At 43.2% G+C, this 17281-nt stretch overlaps 1 protein-coding gene across 1 annotated transcript; it reads left to right on the top strand.

The window, feature by feature from the left end:
- Positions 1 to 150: 150 nt before the first annotated feature.
- On the top strand, positions 151 to 10335 carry kiaa1143 (KIAA1143 ortholog). Its single transcript, XM_067997665.1, has 3 exons — positions 151 to 385; positions 6103 to 6244; positions 9465 to 10335. The coding sequence occupies exons 1-3, from the start codon at positions 278 to 280 to the stop codon at positions 9677 to 9679; spliced, it is 465 nt and encodes a 154-aa protein (XP_067853766.1). The 5' UTR covers positions 151 to 277; the 3' UTR covers positions 9680 to 10335.
- The last annotated feature ends 6946 nt before the right edge of the window (positions 10336 to 17281 follow it).

Here is a 17281-nt window from a genome sequence, read left to right as displayed (position 1 = left end):
AATTTTGGCGCCAGTCAGAGAGAAAAAAAACCCGGCGAGTCACGTGATGCGGGGAGCTCCTGAGCGCTGCTGTTTTGATTGAAGCCGCCGTGAGAGCCGCCATTGCCGCACCATGTCATGTGACGAGGGCGGTGCATTCCGTTCACTCTCCCTTCCAATCGCAGTGTGTCACTTGAGCGGGAGCGCAACACAAATGTGAACTTTGACCGTCCTGCGAGCAGCGCCCGTTCCCTCCTTCTATATATATATATATATATAATACACACACTTAAAAATAATGAGTAAAAAGAGCAATGTCTCATACGTGAAACCGGCCGAGCCCGCCTTCATCAGGAAGTTTAAAGAAGATGTGGGTTACAAGGAAGGGCCTACGGTGGAAACCAAGGTTAGTCCTTCTCCCTCTGACCCAAAACTATTGGGAGGTAACCAGGCCCCGACTTTGGCCCAGCCTCACTCATTTGAGGGACCTATTTTGATGCCTCTCACTCTTGTTTAAATGGGTCCGTGGCCATCCCTTGATTATGAATGTTACAAAAATTCTGCAGACCCTCAGCGGGTCAAGCGGTATCGGCGGAGAGGTGACGGTCGGGTTAACGGTTCAGGGTTCTGGACGAAAGGTCACCGACCTGCTGGGTCTTTTCCAGCATTTTCTGTTTCCTAGTGACTACCGACAAACGCAGCTGACCTGCATGCGCGGTCATGTTACAATGACTGTTGACCGGCGCCCTGCGGTTTGTCGTTCGGGCTAGGAAGCGCAGTTGTGGCAAGACTCGTCCTATAGTAGTATGGTACTGTACAAGAGGAGGCCATTCGGCCCATCATGCCTGTGCCGGCTCTTTGAAAGAGCTATCCAATTAGTCCCATTTCCCCCCTCTCTTTCCCCATAGCCCTGTAACTTTTCCCTTCAAGTATTTATCTAATTCCTTTTTGAAAGTTACTATTGAATTTGCTTCCACCACCCTTTCAGGCAGTGCATGACAGGTCATTACAACTTGCTGTGTAAAAAAAAGTTTACATTTCAGATTTCTGGTATTTGCAGTACTTTGTACCTTTTTTTAATACCTTTTGATCATAAAGTCTGACTCCTAACAGTTCCTTGACCCTGAGACCAATGCAACTGGTCATTGCAAACCCACCAAGTGTTACTGGGTAGGAGTTACAGGCTCTCATTTTTGTTTACAGATGTGGCTTCACCACTTTTCTCTCTTACCCCATGGTTATATTTGAAGTCTGTTTGGAGGCTTACTATTTGCCCAGAAACCCATTATTCACTACATAAGAACAGGAGTAGGCCATTCGGCCCCTCAAGCCTGTTCCACCATTCAATTAAATCATGTCTGATCTGTATCTCAACTCCGTTTACTCACCTTTGATCCATATCCCTTGATACCCTTACCTAATAAAAATCTGTGGATCTCAATCTTGAAGATTTCAATTGACCCAGTGTTCACAACCTTTTGGGGAAGAGAATTCTATATTTCTACTACCATTTGTGTGGAAAAAGTGTTTCCTGATTTCAGTGCTGAATGACCTAGCTCTAATTTTAAGATTCTGGATTCCCCCAGCAGAGGAAATAACTTATCTGTAAATACTCAATTGAATCCTTTTAGCATTTTAAACACCTCTCTTTCTCCTAAACTTAAGGGAATGTAACCCATGTTTATGCAACCTGTCCTCATAATTTAATCCTTTATGCCCTGGTATCATTCTGGTGAATCTGCGCTGTACCTGCTCCAAAGCCAACACATCCTTCCTGAGGTACGGTAATGCAGTACTCCGGATGGGGTCTGACCAAGGCTCTGTACAACTGAAGCATAACTTCCTCCCCATTGTATTCCAACACTCTTGTGATAAAGGCCAACATTCGATTAGCCATTTTGATTACTTTTTGTACCTGAGCACTAGCTTTAGTCATTTGGGTACCTGGACACTCAAATCCCTTTGCTTCTCCACAATTTCCAGTGTCTCACCATTTAAAAAAAAAAAAATTCTGATTTTGTCTTTCTTGGATCCAAAGTGGATTACCTCACACATCCCCACGTTGAACTCCATCTGCAATAGTTTTGCTCGCTCACTTAATCTGTCTGTCTTTTTGCAACTTCCTGCTCCCATCTACACAACTTACTGTGCCTCCTAAGTTATGCAAATTTGGATATACAACTCTCTTGTTCCTTCATCCAAGTCATTGATATAGATGGTGAAAAGCCGAGGCCTCAGTACAGATCTCTAGAAAACACCACTTATTACATTCAGCCAATCCGAATACATTCCCTTTATTCCGTCTCTCTGCCTCCTACTTCCCAACCAATTGCCAACCCATAAGTTTATACGGTTACCTCCAATCCCATGCGCTCTCATTTTTGCAATAATCTCCCATGTGGAACCTTGTCAAATGCCTTTTGGAAGTCCACATACACAACATCCCCTGTCCACCTTGTTAGTGACCACAAAAAAGTCAACTAAATTAGTTAAACATCACCTACCCTTCACAAATCCATGCTGACTCTGATCAGATCATACTTGTTCAAATGCTCAGTCACTCTGTTCCTGATGATAGATTCCAGTAACTTCCTGGAGTGCCCTGAAATAATTATACATTCCAATTATAATTGGCAGTGGAGTAATTTTTTTGTGAACTTTGATTTTTTTTTTCAAAGAAAAGGTTACCATGTGGTGATTACCAGTTTTGTTGATGAATTAGGCCCATGTGTCAGCATGCCATGCTATGATGCTGTTTTGTATCACAAAGTCTGCACGCTGACAAGCTAAACTGATGTAAGTTGACCAGAAGAGAAGGCATTTGACAAGGTTCCACACGAGAGATTATTGCAAAAATGAGAGCGCATGGGATTGGAGGTAATCTTATGACATGGGTTGGTAATTGGTGGGGAAGTAGGAGACAGAGAGATGGAATAAAGGGAATGTACTCTGTACCAAAAGAGAAGGTTGTTGTGCTAACACCAGATCAGAAGAGCTAAAGAACACCTCCGTAACATCGCCTGTCTCCGCCCCGCCTCAGCTCATCTGCTGCTGAAACCCTCATCCATGCCTTTGTTACCTCTAGACTCGACTATTCTAATGCTCTCCTGGCCGGCCTCCCACCTTGCATCCTCTGTAAACTTGAGCTCATCCAAAACTCTGATGCCCGTATCCTAACTCGCACCGAGTCCCATTCACCCATCACTTCTGTGCTCGCTGACCGACGTTGGCTCTCGGTCTGGCAACGCCTCAATTTTAATATTTTCATCCTTGTTTTCAAATCCCTCTATTGCCTCACCCCTCCCTATCTTTGTAACCTCCTTCTGCCCTACAACCCTCCAGGATCTCTGCGCCTCTCCAATTCTGGTCTCTGACACATCCCCAATTTTCATTGGTCCACCATTGGTGGCCGTGCCTTCAGCTGTCTAGACCCTAAGTTCTGGAATTCCATCCCTAAACCTCGCAGCCTCTAACCCTCTCTCCTTCTTCAAGAGGCTCCTTAAAACCTACCTCTTTGACCAAGCTTTTGGTCACCTATTCATAATATCTCCTTATGTGGCTTGGTGTCAAATTTTGTTTGATGGTGCTCCTGTGACCACCTTGAGATGTTTTACTACATTAAAGGCACTGTATAAATGCAAGTTGTTGAATCTCCAATGTCATCGGTTGTGTGGTGGTCGATCTGTTTTTTTTTGAAGAGTGTAGTCAACTGCAGGACACCACACATCAGCAGTCCACAGCACTCATATAAGGTGAAAGGCAACAAAGGTGCTACTGTGTCTTAAACAATTACCTGCATTGACATAGCATCTTTAGTGCAGAAAACATCCCGACGCACTTTAGAGAGGGGATAAAAGGAATAAAGGAACAGACTGACTGAAAACTTGGTTGAGAAAATGAGTTTTGGGAAGGTTTTTAATGGTGGAGGGGATTAGGGAAGGCGTTCCAGAGAGTAGGATTGAGACAGCTGAAGACTTGCCTCCATTTGTGGGATGAAGGGGCGGCAGAATACACCAAAACCCCTGAGTCAGAGGGCGAAAGGTGCAGGAATGGATGTAAGGGTAGAGGATACAGCAGAGATGGGTTTGGTGGGGTGGGCAGAGACCATAGAATAATTTGAAGATGAAAACAAGGATTTTAAATTCAGCGTGTTGGGGCACAGGAAGCCAGTGTAGTTCAGAATGAGTGAGTGGGACTTAGTGTGAAGGAGCAAGATATAGGCAGCTAAGTTTTGAATAATTTGGAGTTTGCATTGAGGACATTGGAGAAATGAAGTCGAGGTGCTAAAAGCATGTATAAGGGTTTCAACTGCAGCGGGGGTGAGGTTGGAGCATAAGTGAGTCATATTCTGGGGTTGGAAATAAGTGGTCTTACTAATGGATGGCATGTGGATCAAAAAGAACCCCAAGGTTTTGCAAGATCTGGTTCAATCTGACCACGTGCCCAGGAGGGGATGGAATCAGTAGTAAGGGAGGGGAGTTTATGCAGGGTCTGAAAGTGATGACTTTGATGATCTCGATCCTCGGTCGTAGAGGATGCTGACTAATCCATGATTTGATATCAGACAGCCAATTTGGTAGCACAGGGAAGCGGTGGGGAGGTAGAACTGGGTGTGATCAGCATACATGTGAAAGCTGATTTCGTGCCTTGGACAATGATACCCAGGAGCAGCGCGTAGATGAGGAAGCGGAGGGGATAAGTGGATCCTTGAGGGTCTCTGGTGGTGATGTTGCAAGGTAGGGAAGAAAAGCCATTGCTACAGATAGGCTGGTTGCATTCGGACGTAGAATTATAGAATTTTACAGTGTGGAAGGAGACCATTGCACCTGTGCTGATTCTCTGAAAGAGTTAGCCACAGTCCCATTTCCCCAAACTCTTGTAGATTTTTCTTTTTCAAATATTTCATTTTAAAAACTATTATAGATTCTGTTTCACTGTTGTGCCACTCTACTAAAATGGGAACTGAAAAGTAAAAATTCTTTTAAGATTAAGCTGGGGCATGATCCAAAGCATCAAAAGAATTGGCGGACGGACATGGAGGAGAAGTTCCTTGTCTGCAATGCAGAATGGGGAGGGAGGTAGCTGATTTTGAGCTAAGGAGACAACGTGTAAAGGTAACTTGAATAACTACTTCACACTTGAAGATAATTGAGAGTCAGAGTTCCCTACAACTAGAATAAAACTTGTTTTCCAACTGATTTGGGGGAATCATCAACTCTATTGCTTAACATTGTAAATGACTTTTAAAGATGCAAGAATGAGACAGCTGATCAAAGCTGGGTTTTGACTGTAGCTGGTGACCAGGAACCTGCTGCCACCAAAAGGCAAAGAAACATCTCAAGATGCAACCGGGCTTCTGAAATGGCTGATCATGAGCTTGGTATCGATCCTTGAACTGGGGGCGGGGGGAGTATGTAGTGACCATGTTTCTACAATTTTTTTTTAAATCATCCTGGATATTCTGACCTTCTGCAAAGTCATTGTGAGGACCCCTACAAAACACAAATCCTGAAAGGTTTGCTTTGCCTCATTTGAATTGAGATAAGGGATCCTTTGATTTAGTGTTTTAAAAAATATAGATCATTCAGATGGAAATTCCAACAGATGAATCGTGGTGCTTCACAGAGGTACCCGAAAGCCTAAGCCAAAGCTGCTTTTGATTTCTGCATCAATGCCATCACAGGAATAACTAAAACCAAAATAGAGTGAAGATTGTGCTCTGCCAATTGCTCCAGATCGGTTTGTATGTGACTATACATCACCTCAGTGGTTGCTACTCGACATGTTCCACGAAACTCTCCTTGGAAATAGGTAGTCTATGCATCTGTATGAGGAGTAGGTTGCTTAGTATTGTGTTGTAGAATTGTTTATTTTTCAATTGTTATAATATTTATCTCTCAATACTGCTATATTGGAACCAAAAATCCAGCCTGGTCCTAAGGTGTCAAAAAAGTTATAATTTTGACTAAAAGTTGAACCACTAACTTAAAGATTAAAGACATGATGTCAAGTGAAATCCTCATCACTTCTTGATTGGCAAACTGAAAATGACAGTAAAAGGCCACTCCAGTACTGTTGAATGCTAATTTCAAAATTAAATGAATTTTTCTTTCCATCTTTCAGAGGCAGCAGCTCCCGGTTGACAGCGACAGTGGACAGAGTGATACAGATGATGAGCAGCCACAGGTAGTAGTTCTCCGTCAGGGGGACTTGACGGCTGATGAAGCTGCAAAAATCAAACAACTCACAGAAAGCTCAAAGAAATGTATGTAACTGTATTGTACTTAACCCTCGAAAGTCCAATTAACAGCTTTTCCTTTTGCAGTTCCCTGTTATACAGCAGGTTGTTAAAAGTAAGTGTCAAAGCTACATCTACCATAGAAAATAGGAGCAGGAGTAGGCCATTCGGCCTTTCGAGCCTGCTCCACCATTCAATATGATCATGGCTGATCCTCTATCTCAATACCATATTCCTGCTCTCTCCCCATACCCCTTGATGCCTTTTGTGTCTAGAAATCTATCTAGCTCCTTAAATATATTCAGTGACTTGGCCTCCACAGCCTTCTGTGGTAGAGAATTCCACAGGTTCACCACCCTCTGAGTGAAGAAATTTCTCCTCATCTCATTATTAAATGTCCTATCCCATATCCTGAGACTGTGACCCCTCACCACATCCTGTTGTTAGCTGACTTATCCTGGATTCAGCTATTGACAATATTTCAAATAGTATTTAACCTAATTTGTCCTCCAGTGGCTTAATGGGTAAATGCACACTTGGCACTTTTTTATTTGTTGTTGGGATGTGGGTGACTGGCATTTATTGCCCATCACTAGTTGTCCTGAGCAGGTAGTAGTGAAACTTCTTGAACTGCTGCACTCCTTGAACCGATGGTGCTCCTGTGATGACATTATGTAGGGAATTCCAGGATGCCACAACAGTGAAGGAACTGCGATAAGTGTCCAATTTGTGGTAGTTGGTGATTTGGAGGTGATCGTGTCCCCGTAATATTGCTGCTCTTGTCCTTCGTGCTGGTAGAGGTTGGGGGACCAGGACGTGCCGTTGTAGTAAGCTTGGTGAGTTGCTGCAATGCTTCCTGCAGATAGCACATACTGCAGCCACATTGCACTGGTGGTGGAGGGGTTGGATATTGAGTTCAATGGCAGGGGCAATGATCAAGAGGACTGCTGTGTCCTGGATGGTGTTGAACTACTTGTATGTTATTGCAGCTATGCCCATCCAAGCAATGGTGAATATTCTGTCACATTCCTGTTTGAGCCTTGTAGACGGTGAAGAGCCTTTTAGGGTGAGGACTGAGCCTCTAACCTACTCTTGTAGCAGGCATTGTTGATATGACTGGTCTAGTTAAACGTCAGATTAATAGCTAACCTTAGGATGTCGATGGTGAGGGACTCAGCAATAGTGCTGATGTTGAAAGTCAAAGGGAGGCCTTTGAGCCTTTTCTTGTTGGGAGACTGTTACTATCTGGCATTCTTCCAATAATGAATGCAGCCCATTCTAGCCTGTAGCAGGACCTGGACAATTGTTATGACCCAAGTGTTAACCCAGCTAGGATTACCGAACTCTGCTCAAAATAGAAATCCACTCTAGGACCGTTACTCTGCATGGCTCTGGGTGTTTTATTTGCACACTAAACCATTGGGAAATCCCTGTCTTGACACTTTTTAAAAACAGTCACTTGGGTGGGGTAACGGAGGACTGCTGCCGGCCATGGAAGTGCAACCGAACAGACACCTTTAGGAAAGGGGAGAAAAAATATATCTTCGTTTATAGTAAAAGTTCAAAGATGCATTTACAACGGTGCATTTGATTCCACCTTAACTCAGGGCTATTATATGCCACCAGTACACATGGATCCAAAGCCAATGAGGATGCAGTAAACCATCTTGTAATTTATAGAGTAATAATGTTTGGAACCAATTTCCTGTAATCTCACAGTGATGATGTTACTAAGATCAGTTGATAAACCACTCTGTTTCCTTCTTGTGTTTAATCCTCTGAATTCATTGAGACTATTTTCCTGTAATCACTCCCACTCACTGTTACAATATTTCTTCAAAAGGTGTTGTCCCACGAGTGGACCGTCGAGGAAAGCTAGAGGCTTTTAATTTAAGAGCAGTGCGCATATAATATTTGTATGCACATTCTGTCACGAGCAGAACTGTAGTTTTTTTCTTTAAGAAAATATTTTTCATAATTGAGTTTTTTGAAGGGGTAACCAAGAAGATAGATGAGGGCTGTGCAGTAGATGTGGTCTACATGGACTTCAGCAAAGCCTTTGACAAGGTACCGCATGGTAGGTTGTTACATAAGGTTAAATCTCACGGGATCCAAGGTGAGGTAGCCAATTGGATACAAAATTGGCTTGACGACAGGAGACAGAGGGTGGTTGTGGAGGGTTGTTTTTCAAACTGGAGGCCTGTGACCAGCGGTGTGCCTCGGATCGGTGCTGGGTCCGCTGTTATTTGTTATTTATATTAATGATTTGGATGAGAATTTAGGAGGCATGGTTAGTAAGTTTGCAGATGACACCAAGATTGGTGGCATTGTGGACAGTGAAGAAGGTTATCTGGGATTGCAACGGGATCTTGATAAATTGGGCCAGTGGGCCGATGAATGGCAGATGGAGTTTAATTTAGATAAATGTGAGGTGATGCATTTTGGTAGATCGAATCGGGCCAGGACCTACTCCGTTAATGGTAGGGCGTTGGGGAGAGTTATAGAACAAAGAGATCTAGGAGTACAGGTTCATAGCTCCTTGAAAGTGGAGTCACAGGTGGATAGGGTGGTGAAGAAGGCATTCAGCATGCTTGGTTTCATTGGTCAGAACATTGAATACAGGAGTTGGGATGTCTTGTTGAAGTTGTACAAGACATTAGTAAGGCCACACTTGGAATACTGTGTACAGTTCTGGTCACCCTATTATAGAAAGGATATTATTAAACTAGAAAGAGTGCAGAAAAGATTTACTAGGATGCTACCGGGACTTGATGGTTTGACTTATAGGGAGAGGTTGGATAGACTGAGACTTTTTTCCCTGGAGAATAGGAGGTTTAGGGGTGATCTTATAGAAGTCTATAAAATAATGAGGGGCATAGATAAGGTAGATAGTCAAAATCTTTTCCCAAAGGTAGGGGAGTCTATAACGAGGGGACATAGATTTAAGGTGAGAGGGGAGAGATACAAAAGGGTCCAGAGGGGCAATTTTTTCACTCAAAGGGTGGTGAGTGTCTGGAACGAGCTGCCAGAGGCAGTAGTAGAGGCGGGTACAATTTTGTCTTTTAAAAAGCATTTGGACAGTTACATGGGTAAGATGGGTATAGAGGGATATGGGCCAAGTGCAGGCAATTGGGACTAGCTTAGTGGTATAAACTGGGCGACATGGACATGTTGGGCCGAAGGGCCTGTTTCCATGTTGTAAACTTCTATGATTCTAATTGTTAATTTTATTATATTTGTGTTTCAGCTGAGGAGCCAGAGCCCGAGGATGGAAAGATTGTGTTTAGGAAACCAGCAAAGCGTTCTACAGATGACAAATTTGCAGGTCTGACTGCTACTTCCAGCAAAAAGAAGAAAGAAGACCAGAAAGATCGGACAGACTCCAAAAGTTCAGAGAACAAACCGAAACAAGTAAAAAACAGCAGTTTGCTCTCTTTTGGGGATGAAGAAGATGATGATTAGAGTAGGAGACACACTACCTACATTTAACTCTCATTAATAAGAACCTAACGATATCAACATCCTGTCTTTAGATGAACTCAATTCAACAGTCCTGTAAAGCTCCAAATATATTTAGTTACATTGTGATACAACTACGGCTGGTATGATATTGCCATATGCTGTAATAGCTAACCCAGTATGTAAAACTTTTTTTTCCCCCCTTATCGCAATATCATTATGATCATCATGGTATAGAGCTCAGTTAAATTTAACAATAGTACGTAGAAAAGAATATGAGAAGGCTCAGGAGAAAAGATACCATTCATTGTACAATGAAGCTTGCTTAAATGCCCATTGTTTTGCAGCTGAAATGTGCACCAAACTGACCAAGGTCATTTGAACCTAACCCGCTTGGCGGGAAACTGGCGGAATCGGATCGGCTGCTCGTTTTACACCCCAATGGATTCTACTTTCTATTCACCTCTATGCAAAATAAAATCAGGTGGGATGTAAAACGGGCAGACGATCTGATCCTGTCAATTTCCTGCTGGGCAGGTTAAGTTAAAATTACCTGTTTTTAAGGCGTCGATGGTAGTCATGATGTGGAGATGCCGGTGATGGACTGGGGTTGACAATTGTAAACAATTTTACAACACCAAGTTATAGTCCAGCAATTTTATTTTAAATTCACAAGCTTTCGGAGACTTCCTCCTTCCTCAGGTAAATGTTCAGGATCTCCAGGAGTTCAGGTAAATGTTCAGGAGATCCTGAACATTTACCTGAGGAAGGAGGAAGTCTCCGAAAGCTTGTGAATTTAAAATAAAATTGCTGGACTATAACTTGGTGTTGTAAAATTGTTTACAATTGTTTTTAAGGCCTCAGTAGTGGTGATGGGCTCACTGATTAGATTGCCATCCTTTGCATCCTTTTTCTTATGACAGCTCTCCCACGCCAATTGGACCCAATCTCGAATGCACTGCCAATGTCCACAAAATCCGCAAACTCATCAGCCATTAAATGAAAAGGTACTTCTACAGCCTCCCCTACTTAGTCGTCCTGGACAACAGTGGCGAACACGACTTCAGCATCTTTTTATCTCACCATGGGAAAACTTGTAAAACAGTGTTGTGCCTCCTTTTCCAGCTGCACAGCCAGTGGTTTATAGGGACGAATTGGATATCCATTCTATGGGTACTCTAATGCTTTTTATACAGCTCAGTTTGCAACTAAACATCTCAGCATAGTGGATTCTGCAGTCTCGTCTTTTTCAGTTCTTTTTCTTTAGCAGCGCTAGTTTTGAGATTATTTTCTTATAATTGCTGTACTAAGAGATTCCGCTCTTCAATAGTTTGTAATTTTTTTTAAATGAGAGACGGTGGACACATCTATTCTCTACTTCCTGACTACATTACATAAGCTCACAGCCGGTTAGCTTTATCTCAGCACTGCAGCTTTCTGCAGGTGACTTAGTTACTTTGCTCAACTTCTCCACAGCAGCATTCAAACTGGTTCAGCACCGTATGGTAAAGGCACTGGTATGAACAGAGCCAAAGAAACAGGATAATAGGATGTGTTTCCAGAGCATTTGTAGCCCCTGAAAATGGACTGATCTTACTGTGCGCTGTCACACAGGCTCATCAATACCTTGGCTTGGCAGCTCAACAGTGATGAATTCTGATTGGTTTGTTAAAAGGTGTGAAATAGGTGCATAGGATAATGAGCTTAAAAGTGAGAATCTGTGCACTTAAACGGGATCTACTTTGAACCCGTGTGCTTTTAACCAGAATATTTAGTGTTGAGTTACTCACAGAAGAATTGGGATTCTGAAAACGTGTGCATTTCATTGGTACATGAACTTTACACCAATTTTCTCCACAGCTCGATGTGCTACAGTACCACAGGCATCTCCTGCCCTCCGTTACTTCGCCCAATTGGTCATTTTTTATGTGTAAGCCTTTAGTGAATGGAGGCAGGATAGTGCATGATGGGAGCATCGCCGCTGAGCCCAACCCTGTCCTTACCCAATGACTATGCACATGCTTTCTAAGAAGGCACTGGATAGTGATTACAACTGGGAATCCTGGCTGATTTTCCACTTCCCCAGCACAAGGGTTCATAGGCCACTTGTAGTAAGTGGGAAGCCCACTGATATTTAACCAATGTGCATTTAAATAAGTTTCATTCCCAGAATTTTGAGATTATAATACAGTAGGTTTGCATAATAAATAAGAGCTTTTACTAGAGTCTCCTTTACAATATAGAGCGACCATTCTCGTTCTGCATGGGAATGTGTGTAATAAGCTTCTTTTTAGAAGCCAGGGACTGTGTTTGTACAGTGATGTAGCTGCGTCTGATGACTGTGGTTTTAATCTTCTCTTGTGAAGTTTACACTGAAATGTTGATTCTGTTTTGTGTATTTTGTACAGTAGTAGCATGTAAGTTGATACGATGTTCACTTTTTTTGAACTACAAATGTATTTTGCACCTTTTGGAAGGACAACTTGTATGAATTGTACTGTGGTTTTCATTAATAAAATATGACATCTATCATTACAACATTGTAATGGTACAATTTAATTAAAGTGCACAAACCTGGATAATTTTGGTAGGATGCAGTCTCATATTCATAATTTTACAATTATTTTCCAGTTTATGCTGTGTTGTGAGCAGGAAGTACCAAGCAGGGGCTAGATAATTCCCCACAGGCCAAAGGGAAAAAAAATACTGAATTCATACAGGCCTCACTGATAAACATTTTAAAGAGCTAGTTACAGAATGACGTTAGTGGGCAGTACGCAGGTGTGTGACATTGTTCAAATTTTCTATCCACTCTTGTTAAAATGTGGCACTTAAATTGGCATTGCTCTGAGTCAGTGTACCTCCTGAATATTTAAAAAAAGGGTTCAGAGTAGTGCACATGCAATAAGACCATAAGAGATGGGAGTAAGCCGTTTGGCCCTTTGAGCCTGCTCTGCCATTTAATGAAATCATGGCTGATCTGATTTTTATCTCAACTCCACTTTCCTGCCTTTTCCCCCTATCTTTTGACTCCCTTGCTGACCAAAAATTTGTCTAACTCAGCCTTGAATGTATTCAATGACTCAGCCTCCACAAATCTTTCAGTTGTACATATGCCTACTCTATGACAGAAGAGGGAAATGGTTGCAGGGAGGCCTTTGGCCTGGTGAGAAAGTCAGCCTCACAGCTTGCCTATCTCTTTGTCAAACCCCTCACATCAAGGCCTCGATTATGCCGTAGGTGATGAGTAAAGCTGGTATATAACACTATACTCAGAATTCTAGAGCATCAAGATACCCTGTTCACGTCCTCCCACCACACTGAAGGCAGATAGCCATTGTCATGAGGAAACAATAAGACTTGGGACGACAGCTGCTGGTATAACAACGGTCGCTTATAAATATAGGGCTGTGTGCCTACCCTGATTGGGGTGCAAAGAGGCAAACAACTTCTGACAGTTCTGCACCAGCAACTGGTGGAACTGCTGCTTGATGGGTTATGGTGCATGTCCGCGCTGGAGTGTGGAGGATGTGGCAATGCACTCACGCATTTTATTTTGAGTTATGTTGCTTATCTGCTGCTTGTAAGCAGTGTGTGGTATGCTAACAAGGCCTCAAAGCCAAACTTGACTGTTGTCTAATGACCAATTATTGACTAACCGACTGGGGGGTGTTAGCAAGATCTCTGGGATCTGGATAAGATGCCTGGTGATGGAAATTCAGAACCTGCTCAACCAAGTTTTGATGTTCAGCTGTATTTATCCTGTTACATAAATTTGCTCTGAATAAGCAGTTGGCTACTGCCTGATTGACATCCTCGGTGAATAGAGAGTGTTCCTAGGCTCTGTCTTAGCACGGTGCTTCAATACACTGTGCCAGAGAGTGGTACAATACAGGTTTGCAGCTGCAGTATGCCACATGGCTTGAGCATCAAAGGAGACTGCTAAATTATGACGGCCAGATGCTTTTGAAACACGAAGGAAGCAGAAAATAAGAGTGAGTCAGACTGATTTGCTGCAACTCAGGGTAGGCTGAAGAGTAACATAAGATGAGAGAAGATTGGTTGCATATACTCAAGGTAGAGAATAATGCATAATATTTGGAAGCCTAAATGCATCAGAGTGATAAGGTTTATCATAGTTTGATTTGGCTCGGTGCATCCTCCCTTCGTGAGATGGGGGGAGCATCTCCGTGTCATCAGCTAAATATTTTTTTTCAGTCTGGCATGATTTTCTTTGGCAACAGATACATCTTAAGCTCTGAATCTTTCTGTCCAGTTTCTAAAGTTGCGGTTCTCTGTGTTTAAAAGAGTACAAAGAAGCAAACTGGCACGAAGACTCAAGGTCATTAATTTCAACAGAATTTACTTATTAGGGATAGTTTGATAATTTTAAACTTTTTTTACATTGAGGTCTTCTGCTTTAATCATAGACATTTTTAGCTATCAGAAGCTAACTAATAGCTAAAAATTGCATGAGTATGAAACCTTTTTGGTCAATGAGCCAAGATGGTGCAATTTTGGTATAAATTGGATATGGAGTTTGAAGCTCAGCTCAGGGTTGAGCAGGATGCCAATGTTGCATATTACTGGGTTGAGGTTCAGTGGACATCCAAGGAGGGGCTGGCAGGTGGCCAAAAGCATGATGAGACAGGTTTTTAACAATGGTTTTAGAGAAGTGGAAAGATAGAGTAAGAAGTCGGCATTTATGGAGTTGAGTTCCAGAGTGTGAGGACCAGAGAGTTGAAGACTATGCAACTAGAAAAACTGAAGTCAATGGGGTCAGGAGAAAAACTTCCCAGTGGCTGGTCATACCTTGCACACAGGAAGATGGTAGTGGTTGTTGGAGGGCAATCAACTCAGCCCCAGGACATTGCTGCAGGAGTTCATCGGGGTGGCGTCCTAGCCCCAACTTTTTTTTATATTCGTTTATGGGATGTGGGCATTGCTGACAAGGCTGGCATTTATTGGCCATCCCTAATTGAGAAGGTGGTGGTGAGCCGCCATCATGAACCGCCGCAGTCCATGTGGTGAAGGTTCTCCCACAGTGCTGCTAGGTAGGGAGTTCTAGGATTTTGACCCAGCGACGATGAAGGAACGGTGATATATTTCCAAATTAGGATGGTGTGTGACTTGGGGGGTAACGTGCAGGTGGTATTGTTCCCATGAGCCTGCTGTCCTTTGCTTCTAGGTGGTAGAGGTCACGGGCTTGGGAGGTGCTGTCGAAGAAGCCTTGGTGAGTTGCTGCAGTGCATTCTGTAGATGGTACACACTGCAGCCACGGTGCGCTGGTGGTGGAGGGAGTGAATATTTAGAGTGGTGAATGGGGTGCCAATCAAGCGGGCTGCTTTGTCCTGGATGGTGTTGAGCTTCTTGAGTGTTGTTGGAGCTGCACTCATCCAGGCAAGTGGAGAGTATTCCATCATACTCCTGACTTGTGCCTTGTAGATGGCGGAAAGGCTTTGGGGAGACAGGAGGTGAGTCACTCACCGCAGAATACCCAGCCTCTGACCTGCTCTTGTAGCCACAGTATTTATGTGGCTGGTCCAGTTAAGTTTCTAGTCAATGGTGACCACCAGGATATTGATGGTGGGGGATTCAGCGATGGTAATGCCATTGAATGTCATGGGGAGGTGGTTAGACACTCATTTGTTGGAGATGGTCATTGCCTGGCACTTGTCTGGAGCTAATGTTACTTGCCATTTATCAGCCCAAGCTTGGATGTTTTCCAGATCTTGCTGCATGCGGGCACGGACTGCTTCATTATCTGAGGGGTTGCGAATGGAACTGAACACTGTGCAATCATCAGCAAACATCCCCATTTCTGACCTTATGATGGAGCGAAGGTCATTGATGAAGCAGCTGAAGATGGTTGGGCCTAGGACACTGCCCTGAGGAACTCCTGCAGTAAAGTCCTGGGGCTGAGATGATTGGCCTCCAACAACCACTACCATCTTCCTTTGTGCTAGGCATGACTCCAGCCACTGGAGAGTTTTCCCCCTTATTCCCATTGACTTCAATTTTACTGGGGCTCCTTGGTGCCACACTCGGTCAAATGCTGCCTTGATGTCAAGGGCAGTCACTCTCACCTCACCTCTGGAATTCAGCTCTTTTGTTTATATTTGGACCAAGGCTGTAGTAAGGTCTGGAGCCGAGTGGTCCTGGCGGAACCCAAACTTAGCATCGGTGAGCAGGTTATTGGTGAGCAAGTGTCGCTTGATAGCACTGTCGACGACACCTTCCATCACTTTGCTGATGATTGAGAGTAGATTGATGGGGCGGTAATTGGCTGAATTGGATTTGACCTGCTTTTTGTGGACAGGACATACCTGGGCAATTTTCCACACTGTCGTATAGATGCCAGTGTTGTAGCTGTACTGGAACAGCTTGGCTAGAGGCACGGCTAGTTCTGGAGCACAAGCCTTCAACATTACGGCCAGGATGTTGTTGGGGCCCATAGCCTTTGCTGTATCCAATGCACTCAGCCATTTCTTGATATCACATGGAATGAATCGAATTGGCTGAAGACTGGCTTCTGTGATGGTGGGGATATCGGGAGGAGGCTGAGATGGATCATCTTCAGTTGCTTCACAACGACGAAAAGATCAGAAATTGGGCTGTTTGCTAATGATCGTACAGTGTTCCCTAAATAATCTGCTCCAACTCACGACATCCAGTGGTACAATTCATATTAAAAGAGGGTGGCAACAGAATGTTGGCGATACAAATTAAGGTATAAATTTGGGATCTTGGACAATTACTTATTAATAAACAGCACAATATTTATTATCTGTCAGAATTTTTCAAAGTTTTCTTTCAGTCTGGTGATTTTCTTGAAGTGGCAGACTTGTATTCTGAGGGCTTGTTATGCAGACGTTCTGTGTCTCTTATCCTTAGTGGAGTTTTTTTGCCTTACCCCAGAGAATGTTTCTGAAATGGCAAAGTTTTCCCAAGAGCTTGGAAGCCCTGCTGATGATGTCATTCCACTTGCTCATTGCAACTCCAAAGGCTCTGCTTACCATTCATATAAGTTTTGTGTCAAATACAGTTGCCGGCAGGCTAATAATTTCCTTGGTTGATATAAAGACTTGAGTGCAGAGCGGTAGGGTTTAAATTATATAGTGAAAGCCAACTGCTGAAAATATGCAAGTATAATTGTGAACCTGTTCCACTGCTAAGAGATATGTCAGTATTTTATTTATAGATTCATAGAATCATAGAAAGGTTACAGCACAGAAGGAGGCCATTCGGCCCTTCGAGTCCATGTCGGCTCTCTGAAAGAACAATCCAGTTTGCCCCACTCCCCCATCATTTCCCTGTAGCCCTGCAAATTTTTTCCCTTCAAGTACTTATCCAATTCCCTTTTGAAAGCCACGATTGAATCTGCCTCCACCATCCCCTCAGGCAGTGCATTCCAGATCCTAACCACTTGCTATGTAAAAAAGTTTTTCCTCATGCCGCCTTTGGTTCTTTTGCCAATTTTAAATCTAGGTCCTCTGGTTCTTGACCTTTCCGCCTATGGGAACAATTTCTCGCTATCTAGTCTGTCAAGACCCTTCATGATTTTGAACACCTCTATCAAATCTCCTCTCAACCTTCTCTGCTCTA

The sequence above is a fragment of the Heptranchias perlo genome, chromosome 2 (assembly GCF_035084215.1).
Source record: "Heptranchias perlo isolate sHepPer1 chromosome 2, sHepPer1.hap1, whole genome shotgun sequence".
Taxonomy (NCBI): Eukaryota; Metazoa; Chordata; class Chondrichthyes; order Hexanchiformes; family Hexanchidae; genus Heptranchias; species Heptranchias perlo.
The sequence above is the reverse complement of the archived record's forward strand: the minus strand, read 5'-3'. Positions and strand labels throughout refer to the sequence as shown.

Bases quoted from the DNA above. Each gene is read 5' to 3' on its own strand.
- kiaa1143 (XM_067997665.1), top strand. From the start codon at position 278: ATGAGTAAAAAGAGCAATGTCTCATACGTGAAACCGGCCGAGCCCGCC. The intron at 386-6,102 runs GTTAGTCCTTCT...TCCATCTTTCAG, and splicing joins GGCCTACGGTGGAAACCAAG to AGGCAGCAGCTCCCGGTTGA. The intron at 6,245-9,464 runs GTATGTAACTGT...TTTGTGTTTCAG, and splicing joins CACAGAAAGCTCAAAGAAAT to CTGAGGAGCCAGAGCCCGAG.